We start from the raw sequence: 23,811 nt of genomic DNA on the forward strand, positions 1-23,811 counted from the left end.
AGAGATGAGCCAGAGACAGGGCCCTGGAGAGTGGCAGGACAGCTGCATGCTGCTATGCAGCTGCAGTCCTTCAGCTCTGGCCAGAATTTGGTGGATGAAATGTGTTGTGTTGCAAGATGGGATAAATCAGGTGGAGACATTCAGTGACTCCCCTGGGTCTTTAGTACTTGGAGAAAGCAATGAAGCATACATTGAAAGGCTAGAACAGAAGGGTAGGGGCAAACAGGAGCTGGAAAATAAAACCTGGGGAAGACTGATAGTAGGAAAAGGGAATTAGAGGCTGATGAAGCAGCTGAAGTAGAAATACTAGGATGTGACTGCAAGGGAGCTCAGGAACCAGCACGGTATTTTAGCGGTGCTGGTGAGGAACCTGCACTGAAGAAATGTCCTGTCCTGTGGCAAGCTCAGGATGTGGGGCTAACAGCAGGTACACTGCTGGGCAGAGCTACTCCTGCTTACCTGCCAGACCATGTGTTATTTTGGGGGATACAATGATCTATGGAAAGAAAGTGTTGGAACAATATTAAGAGATAGTCTGTAGAAATTAAACCCAGTGAGACTGGAGCTACAGGTTGACATACCCCGTGGAAGGTGTGGATTTGGATACTGGTTTTCCCAAAGCCTTGGCCCTTCTCAGGCACATGGGGATAAAGGAAACCAGTAGCCAAGAGTTCTGTCCAGAGGGGATCACAGCCCTGCTCTTCTACCTCCTCCCTGTCCATGAGACCACACACCTCTGGAACCAGCAGCATTCCAGGAGAACATCCATATCAGTGGATACCATCTGCAGTACTTCCAGAAGCTACGAGTCTCACCCTTCTGTGCAAATGACAGACTTTCTGGGTGCAGGTGTAAACCTGCATTTTCTAGGTCCTGATTTTTCAGTGCCCACTGTCCCTTATTTCCAGCTACAGTCAGCCTGAGCATGGGCTGGGCTGTGCACCCACTCATTGTGCTCACTGCAGATCTTCCTGGGCTGCTTTCTCTCCTCCTATGGGTTTTAACTGCATTAAGAAGCAAGTCTTTGAAGGCTATTGTTTTGTTTTTATTCCCACTCCATGTGTTTTTTCAAGTTTTTTGTCCTAGAGAAAAGTCTGAATTTCACTGGAAAGTTGGATCTTGTAATGTCTGGCTTGGCATCTGCAGCACTCCCCTAACAGACCTCCCACTGTGAGAGGGGTGGCAGCTCACCCAAGGAGCCGTCATCATCGTCAGAAACGCCAAGTGGCTCTGCAAGCCTCACGCTCCCCTGCGCTGTGCTTGCAGGCATTGAAACAGCCACAGGAAGCCCCTTGAAAATCAACCCCCTGGTCTGCTCCTGGGAACAGATGGGGTAGGATACAGGAAAAAACTCCCTGGGAAGGAGGCTATAGAGGCCACTGTTACCATGTGCCACAGGGAGTCTGTGCGGAACAGTAAAGAAAGGCTGGAGGTGGGGGAAGAAGCTGAAACCTCTGCAAGATTGTGCCAGTACCACAGAAAGCAATGCTTAACCTGGGAAAGCACAGCATTTTCAGGACTGCTTTGTTCTGCATAGTGCTTGTTTTGCTGATCATTCACGTACAGAATTGTCACAGCAGCACACAGCAGCACGCAGCAGCACAGTGTTAACAAAACTAGGGGTTTTAGGTACAAGGTATCCTGTTGGAGTTGGAAGCCACCTTGGGAGCAGAATGAAGATCTCTCTGTTGAAACACCAAATGGCAAAAAGGAATTATCAGAGTCTTTTTCCTTTGAGCATCTTTTGCACATTCAAGATCTTTACTGATCATGAGTAGAGCCAGAGGACTTAGTTTTCTATCGCACATGGTGCATGCCCTCCCCACCACTACTATCATGACCCTTGTTGGGGCATTGGAGAGTCTTGCTGGAGCCCCCTTACAACAGACCATCCAGAGGAGAGCAGGCATGACAGACCTGGACAGAAGAATTTCTCTCTTTCCCTCATGTCCATTCTGCCTTTGAACTCAGCTGATCCCCACAGCCACAGCCTACTTCTTGTTGTGGCACCTCTAATACACCTCTGAAGGCTGCTGTGGGGGCCAAACTGCTCTGCTCTTCTGCCAGTGAGCTCAGCAGCTTGTGCCTTCTGTGCAGTGGAGGCTGATCTTCTCTACTTTACACTAAACCAGGCTGAGACTGGACTGAGTCCACCACCCTCGTTTCTCCAGGTGTCATGAGACCATTTACTCTGGCTCCTTTCACCTCCCAGGACTAGCAGAGGCACCACAGCGACCCTCAAGGTTTCTCAGTGAGTTGGTATCTTTAGTATGGTAGATGGAAAGAGTCAAAATAAATGGGCTAGCTTTCAGGAAATGGGCATTTCCTCACTTCTCATCTGGCCACAGGCTTGCTTCTTCCCCTTTTAACAGAGTCATATTGTATGGACTAATGTAATGTAATATTTCATCCAATAAACATTGTCTCACTTCATACCCTTGTGCCTACCAACACTAGGAGAAGTTTTCCACTTCACCACCACCCTGAGCTTCTCCAGACAGTGTTTGGGGGGCCAGGGCTATTGGGTAAAATCTCTTCTCCCAGGAAGGGGTGAAAAATCGGCCTAATGGCTTAAAGATTATCCTGCTAGGTGACAAAATCCCTCTGCCCAATTTCCATATATTCATTTCCTTTCATATTATGATCTAGTTGAATATTTTTCTAGCTGGGGACAAAGATGCTGGTGGGAGTCCTGGGCTGTGGCTGCTTCACGCTCACCTCCTTTCTGAGCCTGTAAGCTTATTGCATGCATGCTCCTTTGTATGAGCCCAGCCCTGACAGGGATGCCTGGTGCCTGCAGAGCTTGCAGAGAGCTAGAGGAAGCAATGAGGAGAGCCAAGAGGGACTCCTAATGTGCAGCTACCTGGTGACCACATTGGTTTGGCACAGTGTCCTTAGGGCTGAAATGCCCAGGAGGCAAGGTTCTGAAAGCACCCTCTTGAATCAGGAACCAGGGCTTCCTGCCCTCAGCAAGCCTGAAATCTCTCTGCCTGACAGATGCAACTCAGCTGCTCCATCCCTAGCCTCAGGCTCTGGGAGAACCCTTCTTGGAGAGAGTGTAGACAGACACAGGAGACTGGGGCCTCCTCAGCTCTGGATGTGACAGATTTCTGCCCTCTTTGATCATCAGATTAGCTTTTTCCTTTTGGTGGGTTCCAGAGGAATAGCCTCCTTCCAGCTGCATGAGAGAAGGTTGGATGCTAATCCCCTTTGCAGGAAACCTAGGTGTCCTAGGCTGTTTTTTTCAGGAGGTTTTGGCCATCTCTGTTGTCATCCAGCAACATCTGAGCTTGTGGAAGGAAATAGTCCTCTATTCAAGAAACCAAGCACAAAGCTAAGAGTTAATAGCTTATCTCCTCCTGCAACCACACACTGTCTTCCCTTGTGGACAGATCCTGACAGCCTCCATCCAATACTTCAAAACTCTCTTGGTTTCCCTCTTGGTACAGAGAGATCTGCTCACATTACAATTATTCTTTCCAGGGAACATGTGTTTCTTTGCAGAGTTAAGATGATTATCCGTAGCCTCACAAGTGATTTGCTAAGTAGAGAGGTTTCTCCAAACAAGGTGGCACAGACACAGAGGTGCAACTCATCTGCCCACCACTGGCATTTTCTGCCTTTCCCTCTCCCCAGCATCATCTGTTGGAGGAATGCTGCAGAATCTGTTTCTCTGCAAACTTTTCAGGGGGGGAGCATGGCTCTGACACGTCATCACTGTTTGATCTCCAGTATGCTTGGCTTCTGCTCAGAGAGTTTGAACATAACAATGGTGCTTCATTTGAAAGTCTGTTATCACATTGTGCTGAGGTTGACAGATGCTTGCAAGCACAGCTAATGCCTGTCAGCGGCCTGCAGCCCCGAGCCCACAAGCTATGCTGTGGGAGGACTTGAAATCCCACTGGCATACTGAACCTGGAACCCATAAGCCAGAGGTTTTTTACCTTCCCAGAAGGTTGGAAAGGTACCCAGGGATTCCCACTATCACCAGGAGCTCTCTCATCCCTAACATCCAGATATTTGTTAGCACCTGCTGCCTACAATTAATGAGTAAACTGTAGAAGATAGATTTTTTTTTGTCTTTGTCATTCACTCAACTGCTGAGGATCAATGCAGACATGGAAAACCTTGTAGCTTCATTTAATATACCTGAGAAAACCAGGTTTTCTGTTCTCCTTCCTGGTACAGGCTGGTAATGAATGATGTGTTCTCCTGTCTTTTATTTCCTAAGCACCTATATCTTAGGAGGCTGATCTCTAACTTTTGCCTTAGAAGAATTGTCCAAGAATGGCTTTAAATTGCTTTATAGAGTTCAAGTGTTCAGGATAAAGAGTTATGGGCATGCCTGCTCTCTGGCCCCAGAATGTGTTCTTAAATTTTGCAGGCTTTCTTTGTGGTCTTGAACTTTGCAGGGTCTTGCCAAGCATCTCCTGCGGTAAGGATGGTGTCAATTTGTCCCTGGTTCTTGAAGTTGCAATGTGTAAGGAATCTGCCAGACCCTCGATATGACTATTGCCATGGAGGGCTTTCTACGTATGACACCAAGGAGTGAGCTACTGATGACAGGCAGGAGAAATCAAGAGTTGTTGGAATATGGCTGGGCAGTCACTTAGCTGTTGCATGCACTCCTTGTTCCCAAGGAAAAGATCCAGAAAATTTAAAAGAAACCCCACCCTGGGAAAATCCCAACCTTAGGCAAAGTACCCTTCTTCCTACCCCACCCCGTTCTTACTCACTTCTCAACCCATCCACTCAGATTCCCTTTTCCAAAATTCAGTGCCTAAATGTGACTTCCTAGGAATTTATGGGCCACATTTTACTTGCCTTTAAAACATTTGGAGAAGTTTAATTGTGCGTGTTACAGAACATTTTGAAACCCACAAAACTATTTAAAGCAGAAATCTGAATTTTTCTTTGATTAGAGGGATTGGGGCAGGAAATCACATGCAGTATAAAAAGAAATGTAACAAACAGGGCCTGAGTTGTTATTTCAGCAGCATGTCAAGGATTTCAGCCATTCCTTTCACTCTGATCTCCCTTGTCATGTGTCACCTGGCTATCCAAACTGACCTAGAAGGAGACAAAGTGACACAGTGGTAGATATGAGACACAGGCAGCACCTCTGGGTCACCAGTTTGGCATTTGCCAAGAAGCAGAAGACACTGCATTAATAACGTGGCTGCTTTTACCTTTCCCTCTGCCCTGGGACTCATCAGAGGCAGGGAAGGAAGGCAGAGAAGGGAGGACACTGGTGGCTGGCTCTACTGCCAGTGTCCCACACTGTTTGCTTTTTTTCCCAGCACACCCTGTGATGGAGAATGGACAGGTGGAGTGTCCCCAGGGATACAAAAGGCTGAACCGGAGCCACTGCCAAGGTAAGGATGCTACTTTCATCTGTCTCTCTCCTTCTCATATCCACTGTTAGAGTTAAAATTATCTACACAAAATACATTTATCTAAATCCCTGTTATAGGTCTGCAAAGAATGTGGTTTATAAAAATCTCCATGTTCTCATCAAGAATGAAAGAAAACCAAGTAACACAGGACTACATGACTCCGCTGACAAGCACAATGAGCACATAGTTAGGCCAGTACAAGAAAACTCCCCTGTTAAGTCCTACTGACCCAGTAAGGACCTGTGTTTATGCTAAGTGTGAGTGTAAAAACACTTCTTCCGTGGTCTGAAGCAACAGAAATTCTGTTTCCTAAAAATATTTGTGAAGGTTATCAGATTGATTATTTGTTCATTTACAAGCAGAAGAGTGCCACTTTGAACATTTACAAGTGGAAGAGTGCCATAAAAGTGATGCCTTCTGTTCTGACTGTCACTTGTTCATGCTGCCTGCTCCCCTGCCTGCCCCATGCTGCCAGGATCGATTAATTTCTCACTTCTGTGGTCCCTCAGTTCCATATGAGGAAGGCACCGATCTCTCCCCTTGTCTCACTGGTTCATGTTTATTTAGCATTTCTTGGACCTACACTGCTTGTGTTTTTCTGTCCTCTGACTAAAGAGGAATTTTATTGTTCCCTTCTTGTGATCCCGATAAGCCGAGAGGTGTCATCTCACAGATGCAGCAAGGAGCATCTGCTGAGATGCAGATGCCAGGGCTGGCAGTCCAATGACTCATCTCTTTTAGCTGGGACTTTCCACCATGCTTACTTAATTAATGATTCAACCTCCCCACATTGTCCTGAGGGAGAACTTTTAACAACAGAACAACTATTCAGCTTGGTGCTCAGATCTCATCCCTTATGTGGCCACAGACAGCACTGTGATTATGAGGAGCTACCCAGAGACATCAAATACAAGTTGGAGGAACAAAGCAGTGCCTGCTCTGGATTTCCGTCCCTTGTGGATCAGGGAGGAGCAGAGGGAGATGACAGTGTGGATTTGGCTAGGGAGATGTTTTTGCACAGGAAAAAGCATGAACCAGAGATTTGTGCCTCTGGATGCTCCTTTGTAAGCTGGACTGGAGAAATTCTGTTCTTCAGACACTACTGCTTCAAGGTGCTATTCCCATCTCTACTGTTGCAGCAGAATGTGTGTCAGGAAGCCTTAGCACCTCACATTAAGGTCCAGAGTGAGCAATTTGGTGGACAGATGTAGGAGAGGCTACATGGGGTCTTCTTTTGCCAGCCCAGGTAGGAGGGGAGACTACCTGGCTTTGTGGGCTATTGCTAAAGAACTGTGACTGGAGGAGGACCCTGGCAGAAGCCTACTTTCCTCTGTTCAGTATGGACAAGAAAGGGTTTTCTCTGGTGCCTTCCAACAGAGGAAGAAATGGTTCACCTTTGCAGTATCTCCTTTCCTTTCCTTGCTGCATCCTATTGAGCAGAACAAGGCTACAAGGAGTCTGAGCTGAGTGCCTGTCAGACCCAGCCAAGGATCCTCCCAGTGCTGCTGGGACTAGCAGGAAGAGATAATTTGGCTTCTAGACATGAGGAAAAGAGGTCTTGGAGGCTCAGGGATAGGGAGGTGTGCATGCAGAGCAGTCACTGCACATGACACACTCTGGCACCTTGGTGTCCATAAGTATATTTGGTGTCTGTTGCTGACCTGAGTCCTTTCTGCTGACCAAGCACTGGGGTAAACCATCCTGCACCTTTCCCCCACAGGCTGCCTGACTCAGTGTGGCTGTTTCTGAGGAGCACTGGCAGGCTTGTGTGGCATGGGAAAAAGCAGCTGAGGCAGCACATGGATCTCAGTTTGTGGTCCCTGAGGCCTCTCCTTGTGGGCTAGCCCTAGCCCTGACTTGCTGCAGGGGGTAGGAGTGTGTAGCTCTGAGCATACCTGCCTGCTTTTATTCCCAGTGGGGACTTCCACTGTGGCTGACAGCAGAATAGAGGGATGTGGCCCTATTTTACATTAAGGATATAAAGCCTAGCCTTTGGTGCTTGTTTGTTTTGTCCTCTCATTGCTCTAATCCCTTCAATCTCTTTGTTCATACGGAGTCAAACACTTTGTCTCGTTGGTCTGTCAGAATGATATAACACTCTGACCATGCTGTGGAGTGACAGGGATGAGCCATGAGGCTCCTCCAGAGAGCTCTATTATCTTTTCTGAGTGGGGTTCCCAGCATACTTGGGGTTGGTCACCGGTTGTTCTCATTAACTCTGTCCTGTGCTTGGTACAGAGCAGGAAACACTACATTGTGCAGCTAAATCCTACTCCTCCCTGTCCTCCTGCAGATCCCTGTAGCATTGGTACCCCTGATTGACTCAACTTCTGGCCTGGTCTTCATAGCCCTCGTATGTCTCAACTGTGTATGGAGCAGCTGGTGGGATGAATGGAGTAGTTTTAGAGCACAGGACTGGTGAGGACCTCTAGGTCATTAAGAATGAACTTCAGCTGTCATTGCTGGCTGTGTGTCTCACAAGATAGCCCCCTCCACCAAGCAGTAGTGCTTTGGCTCTGAGGAATAAGGCAGTGCTGGGAAAGCTGTTCCTGAGTCTTGGACCCCATCCATGTTGAAACAGTCCCTAGGGCACCACTGGGTGCTCTGAGGGCACTTGAAGTCTCACCAGGGCCATGTACACTGGCACTGGAACTGCCCTGTGTCTTTGGCCTAGCATCATGTTGGTATTTCTTGGTCTTGGCAGCTCAGAGCTGTCCTGTGAGCAGTGAGCGGGCCCCAAACCCTCTCACTGATGGCTTTCACCTTTTAGCTTGCAATATGTGTTCCTGTGTTTTTTCTCAGCGTGGTGCTGAGGCTGCTCCCAGTCCTGCTGCTCTGCTCTTCCTGCTGCTCTGCTCTTCCTGCACTGCTTGTGCCTCCTGACACAGCACATTTCATCAGCATTCTGACTGTTCTGGGCCACGCTCTTTAGTGAAGATAGAAGGCTACATTGTTCCATGAGGACACCTTCCTCCTTACTGTCCATCTGAAAACTGCCCTCAGCTCCCCTTAATGCACTTTTTGCCAATCCCAGTCTTCTCTGGCTTAGCTCATACATTCTTACATGGTGCTGTAGGAAAGCCTTTACTACAGGCTAAATAGATGAGCCCAGTGGTGTTCCCCTAGGATAAACCCAGCTTCCTTCCCAAAGACCATGTCTGATGAGTGCTGAGTCAGGGGCAGAGGCAGAACTTGAGGTAGAGCTTGAATGTGGTGACTTCATACTTGCTCATCCTGTTCTTAGAAGAAGGCGCAGTGAGCCACAGTTTGGCTCACTACCCCTCTACCTCTGGATGGGATCTGTCAATGCCCTTCCTGCATGCTGGCACTGAGTTTCTCAACAAGGATCCTCTGTGGATGATAGTTCTATGGAAGCAGTACCAGGAATTGGGAGAAAGGACTCACCATTCCTGGCTTGCAAACAACCATGATAATAGTGACCCTGACAGAGTGGCTTACCATAGGGCCACATCTGTTTTCCATAAGGACCAAAAAGCAGGGCAATCATCCACAAGCCATCCTGCAGCTGCAGCAAGCAAGCTTTGGAGATGTCGGACTACTGTCACCACAGAGGTCCCCACTGTGCTGCTTGGTGTAGAGGCTGCCTTGGACACCAGCCCAGCTGAAACCCGTTTGGTTTGCAGCACCTGAATGGGAGGCACTGGGTAGGGAGTTTAGTTCACCCTCAGCTTCTTCACATCTCACAAGGTTCTCTTCTGTCCACAGATATCAATGAGTGCTTGATGCAGGGCCTCTGCAAAGATGCTGAGTGTATGAACACCCGTGGCAGTTTCCGTTGTACCTGCAAGCCTGGAACCATGCTAGACCCATCCCGTAGCCATTGCATCTGTAAGTGCTCCAGGGAACCCCTCAGTCTGGGGAGGGACCTGAGCAGGACCCCATGGCTGAGTGGAAGCCACAGCATGCTTCACATCTCCTTTGAGTGCACCTGAGTTGGGCTGCACTTGTGTGCAGAATGGGTCCCAATCATGCATTGTCATTCTCCATGGACATTGCATGGTCCCTGAAGAGGCTGAAGGGATTGTGCATGTGGTGTGGCAGCAGAGGACACAGCCCCCTGAGATGAGAGAACTCCCACATGAGCTGGATTTTCTTGGGGATGACACTGTTGGAGGGAAGGCCCAATGGCTTATGGCCTGGTTGATGGCCAGGGGGTGTCCTGTAGAGAAGACAAGGGCAGCCCTTGGGCAGGCTGGGAGGCAAAGCAGAGAAAGAGCCAAGGGGGAGAGCTGAGTGTCCCCCATTCTCTCTTTGGAGAGCTCGGGGCACCTCCGGCACTGACACGGCTGTTGTGTTTCAGCGGACAAAGCGGTGTCGATGGAGCAGGGGCTGTGTTACCGCTCGGCAGCCGGAGGCATGTGCACCTTCCCCCTCTCGCACCGCATCACCCAGCAGATCTGCTGCTGCAGCCGCGTCGGCAAGGGCTGGGGCGAGAACTGCGAGGAGTGCCCCATGCCCGGCTCAGGTGAGGTGTGCCTGCTTCAGTTCTGTTCTGGTTAGACTGGGGTTTGGGTTTGCCTGAACACAGACAGCTGCAGGACCCAGAGCTGAGCAGTGCAAATGCTGTCCTGTGAGATGGGTACAGAACCCAGGAAGCAAACCCGGATAATACTGGGAAGATGGAGAAGTCCCTGATGGGAAACCACCCTGCACCAGAGGGAGAACACAGCCATGTGTGTGCCTGGCTTTATTCAACAGCCCTTTTCTGTCCTACATCTTTTGCTGGGAAGAAAGACAGGTGAGGATGAGTTTGAGTATCTCAGCATGGGATTGGGTGGAAGGGAAAGCACAAAAATCCTCAGGGACCGGAAGAATGTTCAGGTGGTTTGTGCAGAGTATCTTGAGTGCTGTGCAGAGTGCTCAGTGCTGAGGTACTCCCAGTTTGCTTTTATCTGCTCCGTTGTTCAGGTTGGACCTTCCTGTGGCATGATCTCTTTCTAGCAGTACTGACCGTGGCAAGGGATTTCATTTTGGGGGTCTGGGAATGCCTGTGAGAAACCCATCCTGCTCTGCGAGTGCATTCCTTCTGCTTGAAGCATCCACCCACTGCAACTGAGATGTGTTTCCTTAAGAATTTAACCCTTAGAAATTACAGAAAATTATAGGACTGGGGAAACTGGCACCTGCACTCACATACATGCCTGCCCATCTTCACTCCTTTATTCCACTGCCCCACTATCATGTCAGGGAATGGTAAACCAGGTGATCCCTCCACCAGCCTCCAACCTCTGCTTTCTAAAGTTTTGATTTGATTTTCCTTCACAGAGGCCTTCAAGGAAATTTGCCCAGCAGGACATGGCTACACCTACTCCAGCTCTGATATCCGACTGTCAATGAGGAAAGCAGAGACAGAAGAGTTGCCCCTCAGCTTAGAAGAGCAAGGGGAGAACAGCAGCTGGACTTTGGACTGGACAGCAAGGAGACAGCAACTGCAGGACAGCCTGCATGGCAGCATCCTGGAGGCATTCCTCTACCCTGGCACCTCAGCAAGACAGGGTAGTGTGGGGTCTACTGCTTAAAGCTGCTCCATCTGGGCCCCTAGCAAGGGTGGAAAACTTCTCAGGTCCTGCCATATACAATGGATGGACCTCTGGCTGCAAAGGGCTCCCTACATCTGTATGACTGTAGTGTTCCTGAGGCATGAGGCACTAGGTCTTCAAGTCTTTGGAGGAAAGATTGAGTGTTTCAGGCTCCTGCAACTGCATCTTTGCAGTTGGTGCTAACTGGCCAGGCTTCCTCCACCAGGACCTCAGGCCTGCATGGCAAGCCTAGTACTCCAGTCCTTGGGCTTCTGGCCAGCCCAGCTGGAAGGCAGTGTGACCAACTGCTTGTGCCAGTATTTGCTGGAGCAGTTGTTCCTGGGGTCTGCACAGGAGTCCAGGTGTGTTGGCTTTGGGAACAAGTTCTTGTAGACAAACGTGAGGGACTGAATGGCAGTCTCTTGGAGATGGGGTGAAGTTAGGGCAGTCAGGGTTTAAGGAGGATACGGATCTGTCTTCTCTCTACTCATCATGCACTGTTTCCTTTTCCAGGTGAAATTTCTCCTGCTGTGCAGGTGAGTAAGTTTTGTCTTGCTACAGCTGAATGCATCCATGGTAGCTGGATGAGCTGGAAGGGGGATGTCATACAAATTAACTAAAAGAGTGGAGATTTAGATTAGATATTAGGAAGAAGGTTTTTACTGTGAGGGTGGTGAGTCACTGGAACTGATTGCCCAGAGAAGCTGTGGATGCCCCAGCCCTAGAAGTTTTCAAGACCATGGGGCTCTGAGCAACCTGGTCTAGTAGAAGGTGTCCGTGCCCACGGCAGGGGGGGAGGGGGTGGAACTAGATGATCTTTAAGGTCCCTTCCAACCCAAAACCTTCTATGATTCTATTCCTGCTTACACTCTTTTACTGTTCAGCCAGGCAGGCATGAGTTGTGGCTCCAGCCATGTCTACACTGCATCGTACAGGGATTGAAGCTCTAGACGGGAGGGATTATCTATGATAAACTCAGTCCTAAAGAGCAAAAGGGCGAATTACAGCAAGGATCTATCGCACTATAAAAGGACATCAAGGAGAATTTTGGTTCGAAATTCTGGTCTTTGCTGCACATTCAAGGTTGCTCTGCTTTCACTAACTTCAGTTAATATCAGCTGTACTTAAACAGCTGAGGTGTGGGCACTCACTGTCAGACTGGCCTGGCTATAGGGCATCAGGATAAGAGGAACTGATGTAGTAAAATTTAGGCATGCTTCTCTCATGGAGCCCAGTGTCCTGCTCAAGCCCCGCTCACAACCAGCTCTCCTTGTGTTGAGGTGGGTGCAGCAGAAACACCAGTGCAGCTGTCAGGGCAGGAGTCTCCAACACTGGCTGTGTGAATTCACCGTGCTGGGGGGAAGCAGCCTGGGGACTGATTTTCTGCTAGGCTGTCTTAGGGCTGTGTGATTTAATCTGAGTCTCACTTGAAAAATGTGTGCCTCTTAATCTGTGCTGTCAGTAGAGGTTTGGCCATATCTCTCCTGAGCATATCTCTCTGTGCCCTCTTGCTATATCAGCTCATCCCTCAGACATATGCAGCACCTCTGAGGGAAGGGACAGTACTACCATTGTCACTGCTTCATAAACATGAAGTAACTTGGCTCAAGTACATGTGAGAAATCTCAAGACAGGGCAGAAATTTGAACCAAAGCATCCAAATGTCAAATCTGGAACTTACATTGTTCAGTTGCCTGTTTACTTCATCCATTATGGAAAGCTTCACGGAGCAGGGACTTGGGACTCAGGTTGTGCTCCAGCATTTCCTTTGGCAGCCATAGGTTTGCCTGGAGGGGATGCTGAGAAAGAGCTTCTAGCACAAAACACCTTGACAGGCACTGTTGATGCAGGTCAAAGCAGCAGCTGTCCTCAGCCTTCCAGAGCTGCTGGTGACGGTGGCAATATTTACCATGCCTGGATGACCTTCCTGGCCACCTTGAGGAGGTGCCTGCCTGGCAGCAGTGTCCTGGTGTCACCTGCACAGTGTCCTGCCACAGCCCTTCTGTGGGTGGCCCTCGGGGCATGGCCTGAAGCTGTGTTTTGCCCAGGATGACAGTGCTCAGAACAGAGTGGCCCTGCCAAATGCACCCAGCTGGGGCAGCTTCTCCTCCTAGGATGGCAGTCCTGGGGAGAAAGAGGAGCCAGGAGGTGGGTGGGAAAACGTCACAGGGGTGCTGCATCCCAGTTCCACGCACAAGAATCCTATGTTTCTGTCCCTCAGAGAACTGCTGATGCCACTGCAGAGCCTGCCGTGCGCAGAGGTGAGTGCCGGGCTGGTGGGAGGGCAAGGCACGTGTGGGGAAGGGAATGGGGCAGTGAGGAAAGTGGGGAGACTGGGAGCTCAGGCCGTGCCCCGAGGGCCACCCTTCTCTGTATGACAGCCCTCAGTGCTGGGCAGGACAGGCTCCTAGCTGGACTGGCTGTGGGCAGCATGGAGGACCCCATCACACTGGGTGGCTGATGTGGGGCTATAGGAATGTGAGGAGGTGATGAATATCCAGCAAGATGAAGGAGGCTGTGTTAAATAGTAAGATGATAGAGTTGCAACCACCCTGCAGCCTCTTCCTATGTTCTCTTTTGGTGCTGTGGTTGCCAGGACAGCCAGCACAGGTAAATCTTGGGTGGTCATCTCTGCCTGGGATCAGGTAGCTTGACTTACCTCTCTTCTTCCACAGCAGAGGAAGAGGAGTTCTGGCTTGGTCCTCACCAGCCTGGCCCCACTACCACCTGGGATGCTGCTGCTCCAACACAGGTGCCAGCAGGTGGGTGTATGTCCACCAGTCATGAGGATTTCATGCCTCTCTTCGCCTGGTACTACAGTGAAATTATGTCCTAAGTTCTGCCCAGGGGCTCTCTCCCTCAACCAGTCTGTTCATCTGCCCCAATGCCTCCTTTGACTTCCCAAAGAAAAGTCCCTGACCTGCAGCTCTTGTCCCAGCCTGGGCCCAGCTGCTGCCAGCCAGGGAAACCTGGCCGGCCAGGGGAGTCACAAGAGCGAAGCTGTATGGGGAACAGAGCGCTTGTATCTCAGTCCCTCCCTGCCTGCAGCTCCCTTGCCGGGCGCAGCAGTGCTGCCGAGCGAGGGGAATCACGCACCCGCTGCGGTGGCTTTGGCCCCGCGCCCCTGCCGTGGCTGAGCTGACTCATCGGGAAGGGGGAGCGCAGGGGGAGGCATGTGGCTCCCGGGGCGGCTTGTTTACTGCGCCGGAAACAAGGGTACTGTTGTTCCAGGGTTGCTTAAGTGTCTGAGAGTGTGGTCCCTGCCCTGCGCCGGGGGCTGGAGCACCTTGGGGAGCAGGCCTGGCGGAGGCACCTTGCTGAGGAATGCGTCTTCCTCAATAGCCTTTTGTTTGGGGTTGGGCTGCCCCCTCACTCCCCCCGGCTGGCTTTATGCCGAGGGGTGTGTGGTGCCTCACTGCCCCTTCACTGCAGCCTGTGCTCGGCTTAGCAGGGCGGCGCGAGGCGGGGGGCCCTGCTGTCACCCCAAAAGGAACGCCATCACAGGTGTCAGGCTCTGCTGCCAGTTCTAGTTTAAGGCATGGGGCTGCAGTGCAGGTGAGCAATATACGGCACTGGGGTGTGCCCGCTCAGGCCACAGGAGCCGGAGGAGATGGCAGGGTCTGCCGTGTCCCCCCTGCTGCCCCGTCGGTGCAGGCTCTCTGAAAAAGGAGAGGAGCAGGCTCAGCATCATTCTCCAAGAAGGGAAAAAGCAGCCTCCTGGTATGGTGCTGGGGACCCAAAGCAGACACTAGATTCCATGCACCCTTTTGGTGCTGCTCCCAACCCTGTGCTCTCTCTTTGCAGGGGTCAGCGGCTGTGCCTCCTCACCCCTTTCCTGTGGAGCTGGTGCTTGTGTTCTGACCCCAGAGGGGTATAGCTGCTTGTGCCACCCTGGTTACACCTTGGACCCCAGCCGCCTCCACTGCATTGGTAGGTTGGCAATTGATGGTTTGACTGCTCAGCCTTCTGGGCCTCAACAGCTCGTTCAGTCCTTCTGGCCCTTGGGGGAAGGTCTGGCAGCTCGGCTGAGGCCCTGCCCACTGCTGCACTGCGGGGCTGGCAGGGGGCTGCAAGCAGAAGGTGGTGATTCCTGGTCTTCCTTCCCTGCCTGGTTGTAGATGAAGATGAGTGTCTAAAAGACCCTTGTGCTGGAAAAGGTCGCTGCATCAATAGTGTGGGCTCCTATTTCTGCCTCTGCTACTCTGGGTACACCCTAGCTGTGTCGGTGGGCAAGCAAAGCTGTGAGGGTAAGTAGTGTTCACCTGACACAGAGCTGCCATCTCTCCAGGGCCTCTTTGTTCTCTCAGCCTCACGCTCTCTCATGAATGTGCACGTACATGTGCATACCTGCACATCCTCCTTCCCACAGGCCAGCCCATAGACATCTTGATCCATAATCACTCTCTCCTGCTTGCTCAGGGATAAGACCTTGTCCATGATGATCCAGGCAGGAGTCTGTGATGCCAGCCCTGATCACTGCTTCATGGCTAGGAAGATGCTAGGGCGGGTGGGGGTAGAGGAGAGCCCCAGCACAGATCCCTTGGCTAGAGCCTGCTGCAGGGGGAGCAGGTCCTCTCCTGCACCCAGCCTTCCTCACACTGGTGGGGGAAGACTCAGGACTGTCTCCCTGTGTGTTGCCAGACCGAGATGAATGTACGCAGCCTTCTATCTGCCGAGGACAGCAATGCATCAACACACCTGGCTCCTACCACTGCCAGTGCAAGGAGGGCTTTGCCATGGGCCCCAGAGGACAGTGTGAAGGTAAAGCTTGCTGCTCCCAGTTTCCCTACCCGTCCAACCTACCCTATGCATGGCTAAACACTTCCTTTTCTCATCACTCTGTGTCTCCTGTAAGGGAGGTAGGACACCCCCACATTTGTCTGCCCTGTGCCCTCCCCAAGGACTGCCTGTCCTCTCCTTTGACTGCAGGAGGAACAGGCTTTCCTGGGCAGAGGGAATGGAGTTCTCTCAAGATTCTCTTCCATCTCTCCATGGAGTTCCCCAATGACTAGCCCATTCCAGCTTCCCATTATGGAAGGATATGCCAATATATTTTCATGCCACCTTGGCTTTGTCACAAAACTGTCGTGCTGGCAGGTAGACTGCAGAGAGAGCAGGCTGCAGACACTCAGGCCACCCATCCCCACTGCATCCCATTCACATGGCAAGACCTGGGCCCTTCAAAGCTTTCACCCTTGTCAACGTATGTTATGCTTGATCAAAGATTTCCCTTTCTCAGTAGCTCATCTCCATCACAGAGTGGAGGCTATTTTAGGAGGCTATTTTAGGAAACAGGGCATGCACAGAATGCTGCTTTTCCCCACACAGCCTCCAGAAAGCACTTGCCTTAAGGACAACTGAGCTGGAGGTTGCATCCTAATCATAGTTATGAAACGCCCTGATGAGACGGCCCTGCACAGATGTTCTCTGATCCCTTTCTCTGCCCATGCACATTCTTGGCCTTGGCAACACCCTGCGGCCGTGAGTTTAGCTGCTGACTTATGTCAGCCCTGAGATGTGGGTGTAGGATCCTGAGGGATAGGTGGGGCCGTAAGAGATTTTGTCTAAGCCCCAACAAACTCATCTCAACTCTTATTGGGTATCACTGTGCCCTGAAGGGAAACTCTGAGGATCCAGCTGGAGAGGTCACATTGGAGACTGCTGCATTGTTTACTTTTGGGAGCCTGAAAGAACTGTGTTTCTTGGCAGATGTCAACGAGTGCGTGGACCCCAGCTCTTGCCCCAGTGGGAGATGTGTCAATACACTAGGATCCTACAAGTGTGTCAGCTGTGCAGCTGGCTACCAGCCCAGGAACGGAAGATGTATTGGTGAGAAATTGCTGCTCTGGACAGCACCCTTGCCCGCCACGGCAGCGCTCCCTGTAAGCCTCAAAAAGAGCAGGGGCACAGGCAGCATCCTTCTCCTGCAGTCAGCCAGCCTGTTTGGCCAGGGCATATTGCACTCATAGCTTGTGTGGAGGGACTGCCCTGAGCACCCTCCCATGCCATGTTGCCTTCTGCTGTATCACACAGATGTGGATGAGTGTCTTGTGGAGGGGACATGCGCTCACGGACAGTGCGTCAACCTGGATGGCTCCTTCCGATGTTCCTGCTACCGGGGCTACGAGGTGGCACCTGATGGGAAGAGCTGCCAAGGTACCAGGGAGCCATGTGTCCAGACACTCTGAAGTGTCACACACTCAGTCCAGAGGGTTCCCTAGACTCTCCCTAAGCACTTGGCTCTCCCTGAGTCCTGGCCACCATGCTGGATGGTTCCCCCAGCACATGTGTCCCTGGTCATGGTTGCTCTGCATTTTTTCTTCTTATCCCATTCTCCCTTTTGTGTTTATGCAGACATTGATGAATGCTCAGCCCGGGCCCCCTGTCCCTCTGGACTCTGCCTCAATACTGAGGGCTCCTATTCCTGCATGTCTTGTGACACCGGCTATGCTGTCTCCAGAGATGGCAGCATGTGTGAAGGTATCCCTTCCCCAGGAACAGAGGAGTGGGTGCTGGAGGAAATGAGGGAAGAGACATTGCCAAAGCTGGGTTATTGGTGGAGCAGGAGGGCTTCTTTAGCCTCGGGATCCTTTTCCAGCTCTTTAGCTTCCTGTTCAGCAGAGAGCATGGAAAGCTGCGTGCAGATGTCTCTTGGAGCAGCAGGAAGGTGATTTTGCTCACACAGCAAAGGGATGGGGGGAAGGACTCATGGACCAATGATGATCTAGAAGATGCTGACAAAGGCCAGAGGAGTACAGGAAGCCTGGAAACATTGGCAGAGTTGTGTGCCTTTTAGTTCAGAACTGTGTGCATCTACTTCAAAAGTAGGTCTTCAATGGAAGGAGAAACCTTGGGTCCACAGACCATGGAGAGACTGTGAGCACCCAGATTTCATAATTTTTCCCCAGCCCCTAATATAACTTGGATGTATTTAAAAGGGAAAGCTTAGAACAAAGTCTCTGCTGTGCCAGGTATGCTGTCAGAGACTTAACAGCAGCACTGATTTGTGTTGGTTGCAGTGCTGAGACATGAGAGTTCTCAGTCCCAGCTTTACAGCTCAACTGCCCAAGCACAAGCAGGAAAACTCCATCTCTGATGGCTGACTGTGGGTGATATCCTGGGCTTGAGATGGCTTGATGCAAATTCCCTGTTTGGAGCAAGGGAAGGGAAAGGGCAGAGCTGGCAAAGGTATTTGTTTAAAGAATGGCCACGTGCTGAGAATTTATCTCTGGAGCACTGCAGAGCCCTGCAGCCTGCACGTAGCTGGCAAATGGAAGATCTTGTCTTTGATGTGACTTTCAGAAGGATCCCCCCATATGGGGGCCTCCAGGAGGGGAGGAGAGGGAAGTTTTCCTCCCTTAATTCTCCTCTGTTTTGCTGTCTGAGAAAGCCAGTGTGAAATGAACTTATTTTGCATTTGATTTTCGGGTGTGATGGAAGAGCCGTGGTTTGATGCCTTACATCTGCCCTCCCCTTTTCCCAAGACTCCACATGAGCTGCCCCATCTCAGCCACCTTGCCCCAGCCATTTGGCCATCATGAGGGCATCTTATCAGGGTTTGATATTGTTTGGGTCACACTGACCTGATGACAGGATGGTATGTTCCTCCCTGCCTTGGCTGGTGGCCTTGTCTGTGGATTTAGGTTTCATATTTGAAACATGATAAGGGTTTTGTGATAGTTTTTTTGTAAATAAACTAGATTTTGGTTCCTTTCCAGAAGGATTCAATAATACTGCTTCTTGCAACCCTTTGAGACTGAAAAGCTGGGAATCCTGCCCTGAGGTGGTAGGGAGCAATCCTCTTTGTGTCTGTGGCATGCTCAGTGCTCTGCAAAGAGGAAAGTGTTCCTCCCTACCTTCAGGAGCTGCCAGTCTCAGGGCTTTACCTCCTGTCAGTGCAGTGTTCTCCTGTGCTTGCCCCTACCTCAAGGGCTGCAGGCAATCTGCTGTCATCTTGCAGCCTTCTGTGCAAGGGAAGGTATCCCTCTCTCCTCTGCTGTGAGCAAAATCCTCAGAGTGCCAGCAGATTCTGGCCAAGGCCTGGGAGAGTTGGGTGAGAGAGGGTTTGTGGAGAGCTCTGCAGTTGGGTAAGAGTTGTTGTAGGCCCTGAACAGCTCTTCCACAAGAAGGACATTGTAGACAAGTCTGGCAAGTGAGAAAGCAGAGCCTCAGAAGGTAGGGCTGGTGCTGTGTTGCTCTGCTGATGTTTGCTCTTGTGCAGTTAGCTGAAGGGAGGATTTGTCAACAACTGTGACTCTGCATTGGCCTCTTGGTGGTTGTTGTATGCAGAGCAGAGTTCTGCTGGTGACAGACACTGGAGTTAGCAGTATCCCTGTACTCACAGAATCACTGAATGCCTAAGGCTGGAGGGGACCTCTGGAGTTCATCTCATCGACACAATGCTCAAGCAGAGCCACCAACAGTTATCTGCCCAGGGCTGTATCCAGATAGTTTTTCAGTATCTCCAAGACGGGAGACTCCATGTGTCTTTTGGCAACCTAGACCAGTGCTCTACTACTGTCACAGAAAGAGAGTGTTCAGGCAGGACCTCCTGTATTACAGTTTGTGCCCCTTGCCTTTGGTCCTGTCACTGGGCACCACTGACTTGGTGCTGGGATAGTGTTTTGCTGGTCCCTGTGATGGAAGGGAGTGAAGAGTCTGGGCTGAACCTGCACACCCCGGTAACAGGGAGTCTCTTTTCACTGTGATGGGATGGTCTGGGAGGACAGCTCAAACCCACTTTGCAGGCCAACAGCTGGGTGATGCATCTGTGGCTGGGGATCTTCTCCAGTGGTGGCAAGAGCTGGGGCCTCACTCTATGCTGTGCCCTTCCTCTTGGCAGATCTGGATGAGTGTGAGGACCCTGCTGTCCAGTGCCTGGGGGGAGAGTGCAGAAACACACTGGGCTCCTATGAGTGCAACTGCCAGACTGGCTTTGAGCTCATCAATGGCACCGTATGCGAAGGTATGAACCCCATCCATGCAGCCCTCTGGGTCCAGGACATACTGGATCCCCCTTCTTTCTCAGCAGGGAGGATGCTGGTGCCTAGGCAAGTGATGCCACCATGCATGGTACATCCATAAGGTTATAGTCAAAGTCAGGCTCACTGTGGACAGGGAAGATCTCTGTTTCCATGATGAGGAAACAAAGGGCCAGGAGCCATTTGAGGGCTGCCTGTAAGAGACTGGGAACAGGGAATCTATGTGGCTTTGGTGAAGGATGTACCCCAGGGCTGGGTGCACGGTCCTGATTCTGCTCCCTCTGCAGATATGAATGAGTGCCTGAACAGTGAGATTTGTAGTCCCAATGGTGAATGTCTCAACAGTCAAGGATCCTACTTCTGCATTTGTGCTCCTGGTTTCTCAAGTGTGGCTGGCGGAGTCAGCTGCCAAGGTGAGTTGAAGGGTGGCAGGGACATGCCTTAAGTCCTGCCCTCTGCTTCCTGCCCTGCTGTGAGATCCAGGTTGATGTTTTTGTCTTGATTTCACAGATGTGGATGAATGTGCAGACAAGTCCCTGTGCTCGCAAGGCCAGTGTCTGAACACAGAAGGCTCCTACAGATGTCTGTGTGAAAATGGATTCAAACACTCCCAGGAGACTGATGATTGCGTGGGTGAGAGCTCTTTGCTGGGGAGATCAGCCTTCCAGAATTTGAGGGGACAAATGAAGCCAGTGTAGGGGGGAGGGCAGTTCTGCTCCCAGTACTCAAAGTTGCTGCTGAGTTGTAAGGAGGACTAGCACTGGTTCAAGGCTTCTGGCTAGCTGAAGCAGGTCCAGGTGCTGCAGTGAACAAACAGGGTCCCCATCTGACCATCCTCATCCCCTTGCTCTCCTCCCTGCAGATGTGGATGAGTGTAAAGAATATGGGGATGCCATCTGCGGCACATGGCGGTGCCAGAACAGCCTGGGCTCCTACCGTTGTATCATGGGCTGCCAGCCTGGCTTCCACTGGACCCCCTTGGGTGACTGCATTGGTGAGTACAGCCCTGGGTCTTCCCATCCCTCACCCTGGCAGGAACAGGGTGGCTGTGGGACATCTCTGCCAGAGGCACAGGGTAGAAGGAGGAGGAGGAAATGTGTGGCTGGTGGAGAGGCAGATAATGCTGAGAATTTGTTTTCTTGGCTGCGCTGCCTGCTTGTGTCTAGACTTCTCTCTTCCTGGCATCTGGAACAGACACCGCATTGTGCTGCTTTCCGCTTGGAGAGGGTCCTGGGCAGGTTACAGCCATTCCAGGCTTGGGGCTGGACCACAGCTCCCTGTAAGCTGTGCTTGCTGGGGCCAGTGCCAGTCACCTGCCTGGCAGGCCTGGGTGAGTGGAAAGGCTGCTACCAGAGCATGCTAGGCTAGCGAGTCTGGGTTTGAAGCCCAGGCTCCAGCAAAAAGGAAAGAGCAAAGGGGTTTTTGCAGTGTTTGAGGCTCCCCCCAGCTCAGGGAAGGTTGCAGCAGGGAGGAGCTGCTGCCAGCCACTGGGGTCTGGGCTGCACTAAGACTCAGCCTTAGCACGTGGAGCTGGTCCTGGCCTTGGAACCATGGGTTGTTGACACATAGCTGTTCTGACTGCTCCAAGAAAACTTCCATGCAGCAGCTGGAGCTTGTAGGCTCTGTGTCCCTTTACACCTCTGCAGGAAACTGCTACCCTCAGCCACCCCTGCCAGTCACCTCCCATGCTTTCCATCAATTTCCCATTCCCACCCTGCCCCTATTGCTCTATTCTATGGCCTCTTTGTGGCTCTCAGTGTTGCAAGAAGCTTCTCTTAACATGCACACTCATAGGTGAGTAACTGGAGCAGCCAGATCCAGTCCCTCACATCAAGGGAATGCCTGTCCCAGTCCCAGATCTTGGGGTCAGAACCAAAAGGCCTGAGTAGGGGTGTCCACTGGGAGAAGTGGGGACTAGGACAATTCTTGTTTTCGGCTTTGCTGCAGACATTGATGAATGTGCCAATGAGACGCTGTGCGGGAGCCACGGCTTCTGCGAGAACTCGGATGGCTCCTTCCGCTGCCTCTGTGACCGTGGCTACGAGAGCTCACCTTCTGGGCACTACTGCATTGGTGAGTCTGCCAGGATCACTCTGCCAGTCAGTAAAGGAGAGCCATTGGCAGATGCCAGGCTGGCGTCCCTGCTGTGTGATGGCTCCCAGACCACAGACAGGGACTGCTCTCGTGCACTGAGAATCATGCACATGGACAGGGCAGCTCATGGAGTCAAAACCCCTTCCCGTATCACAGCAGATCTTTGGGATTGCAAAGGAACAGGCTCTGAAAAAGCGAGTGCTTAACAGTGAATATGGAGTCTTTTTCTGTCCAGGTGGAAAGGAGGTCCTTGGGAGATGGAGGCACTGAAGGTGCTGGAAAGGTACTTTAATGGGTGCCCGTAGAGAACAGGCAGGGTGTATTATAAGGAAGAAAATTTTCATTGTGAAGACAGGCAGACAGTGGAACAGTTGCCTGTGATGTTTGTTCAGTTGCCATCCTTGGAGATTTTAAAGACCCAACAAGAAAAAGCTCTGAGCAGCCTGATGGGATCCTGTAAGTGAGTATGGCGTTGGACTGGAGTGATCCAAACCTAGATGATTCTGTGATCCAGGATGCAGCAACCCCCTGGATTTCAGCAAGCTGGAGTTCAGGTTCTGGATCCACTAAGAGCAGGGCATGAGGGTCCTGCCAGACTTGTGTTGAGCCACAGTGTGAACGTAGTTCTCAGCTCGTCCCTAGCAGCTTTTGTCTCCCTACCGCAGGGTAGCTTCATGCTGCAGACCATGCACAGGCTGCCCATGCAGAGGCAGGGCTCCTGCTGCCCACTGCTGCTCTTTGCTTTGCAGATGTGAATGAGTGCGAGCTGATGGTCGCTGTGTGTGGAACTGCGCTTTGTGAGAATGTGGAGGGATCCTTCCTGTGCCTCTGCCCCAGTGACCACGAGGAGTACGACACAGAGGCAGGGCAATGCAAGCCCCGAGCTGCCGTGGGTGAGTAGGCAACTGCGATAGAGCATGGGTGGCAGCTAGAGCAGGAGCGTGGTAGCCCTGGCTGGGGTGAGATAAAGATGAGGGGCTGACAGGGCTGTACAAGCCTCCACAGATAAATGGGCAAGTTTTTGTCTGGGGAGATCTCAGAAGCCTGAAAGTGAGGACCTAAGAAAGCCACACTGCTGGTGATGAGTGTGCTCTGGGACCTCCTAGGTATGGGATGCTGCGTTGGGGTGCCAAGGACCCCATCCCGTCCCTGCTCTGCTGTCTTTTAGAGGGCTCCAACACACATGCAGCCCACCTCTCTGACAGCGCAGAGCGCAAGCAGTGTTACTACCACATCAGTGATGTTCGCCTGTGTGACAGCGTCCTGGCCAAGAACATCACCAAGGAGGAGTGCTGCTGTACTGTGGGGGCAGCCTGGGGTGACAATTGTGAGACTTACCCCTGCCCCATCCCAGGCACAGGTAGGACTGTGACCCCACCACACCAGGCAGGGCGGGTGCTCTGCCTGCCAGCTCCACCTTGATTGCACTAACGAGCTGCTTATTTTCTTTCCATCTCCTCTTGGTGTCTGTATCTTGGTCAGTGGAGTACCAAGAGATCTGCCCTCTTGGGAAGGGCTATATTCCCCAGGAAGATCTGCTCTCAGGAAAAGTCTCTTTCACAGGTACTAGCACCATTTTCTTTCATTTCTTCCAAGGGGAAGAGGGGGAGCACTATGTAAAACCCTGCATGAAAATGCATTGACTAAACTATCTCCTGAGGCCTATCGTGGGGGATGCTAACATCCTGCTGCTGTTTTCCCCATTCCAGAGAAATCCCAGACTGCCAGTATTGTTGAGCTGGAAGTGCCCCTGCCTCCAGTCCTGCCTTTTTGCTGGCAGTTATTCTTTCTTGGTGCAAG

General features: G+C 51.5%; 1 protein-coding gene across 4 annotated transcripts in view; it reads left to right on the forward strand.

The window, feature by feature from the left end:
• The window catches only part of LTBP2 (latent transforming growth factor beta binding protein 2), a 72,270-nt gene that overhangs the window by 41,957 nt on the left and 6,502 nt on the right, over positions 1-23,811 (forward strand). For 2 of the 4 annotated variants that reach the window (XM_068192835.1, XM_068192838.1), the window contains 21 exons: positions 5,301-5,375; positions 9,123-9,245; positions 9,718-9,882; positions 10,683-10,913; positions 11,450-11,472; positions 13,158-13,197; positions 13,612-13,698; positions 14,741-14,866; positions 15,055-15,183; positions 15,578-15,697; positions 16,646-16,765; positions 16,970-17,092; positions 17,291-17,416; positions 19,779-19,901; positions 20,205-20,330; positions 20,428-20,550; positions 20,780-20,911; positions 21,865-21,990; positions 22,761-22,904; positions 23,180-23,371; positions 23,494-23,574. In XM_068192835.1, coding sequence (XP_068048936.1) covers positions 5,301-5,375; positions 9,123-9,245; positions 9,718-9,882; positions 10,683-10,913; positions 11,450-11,472; positions 13,158-13,197; positions 13,612-13,698; positions 14,741-14,866; positions 15,055-15,183; positions 15,578-15,697; positions 16,646-16,765; positions 16,970-17,092; positions 17,291-17,416; positions 19,779-19,901; positions 20,205-20,330; positions 20,428-20,550; positions 20,780-20,911; positions 21,865-21,990; positions 22,761-22,904; positions 23,180-23,371; positions 23,494-23,574 — 2,535 coding nt within the window. The remainder of the gene's footprint in view (positions 1-5,300; positions 5,376-9,122; positions 9,246-9,717; positions 9,883-10,682; positions 10,914-11,449; positions 11,473-13,157; positions 13,198-13,611; positions 13,699-14,740; positions 14,867-15,054; positions 15,184-15,577; positions 15,698-16,645; positions 16,766-16,969; positions 17,093-17,290; positions 17,417-19,778; positions 19,902-20,204; positions 20,331-20,427; positions 20,551-20,779; positions 20,912-21,864; positions 21,991-22,760; positions 22,905-23,179; positions 23,372-23,493; positions 23,575-23,811) is intronic. The other 2 variants (XM_068192837.1, XM_068192836.1) reach the window with 2 other exon arrangements.

Source organism: Anomalospiza imberbis, chromosome 6 (genome assembly GCF_031753505.1).
Source record: "Anomalospiza imberbis isolate Cuckoo-Finch-1a 21T00152 chromosome 6, ASM3175350v1, whole genome shotgun sequence".
Lineage (NCBI taxonomy): Eukaryota > Metazoa > Chordata > Aves > Passeriformes > Viduidae > Anomalospiza > Anomalospiza imberbis.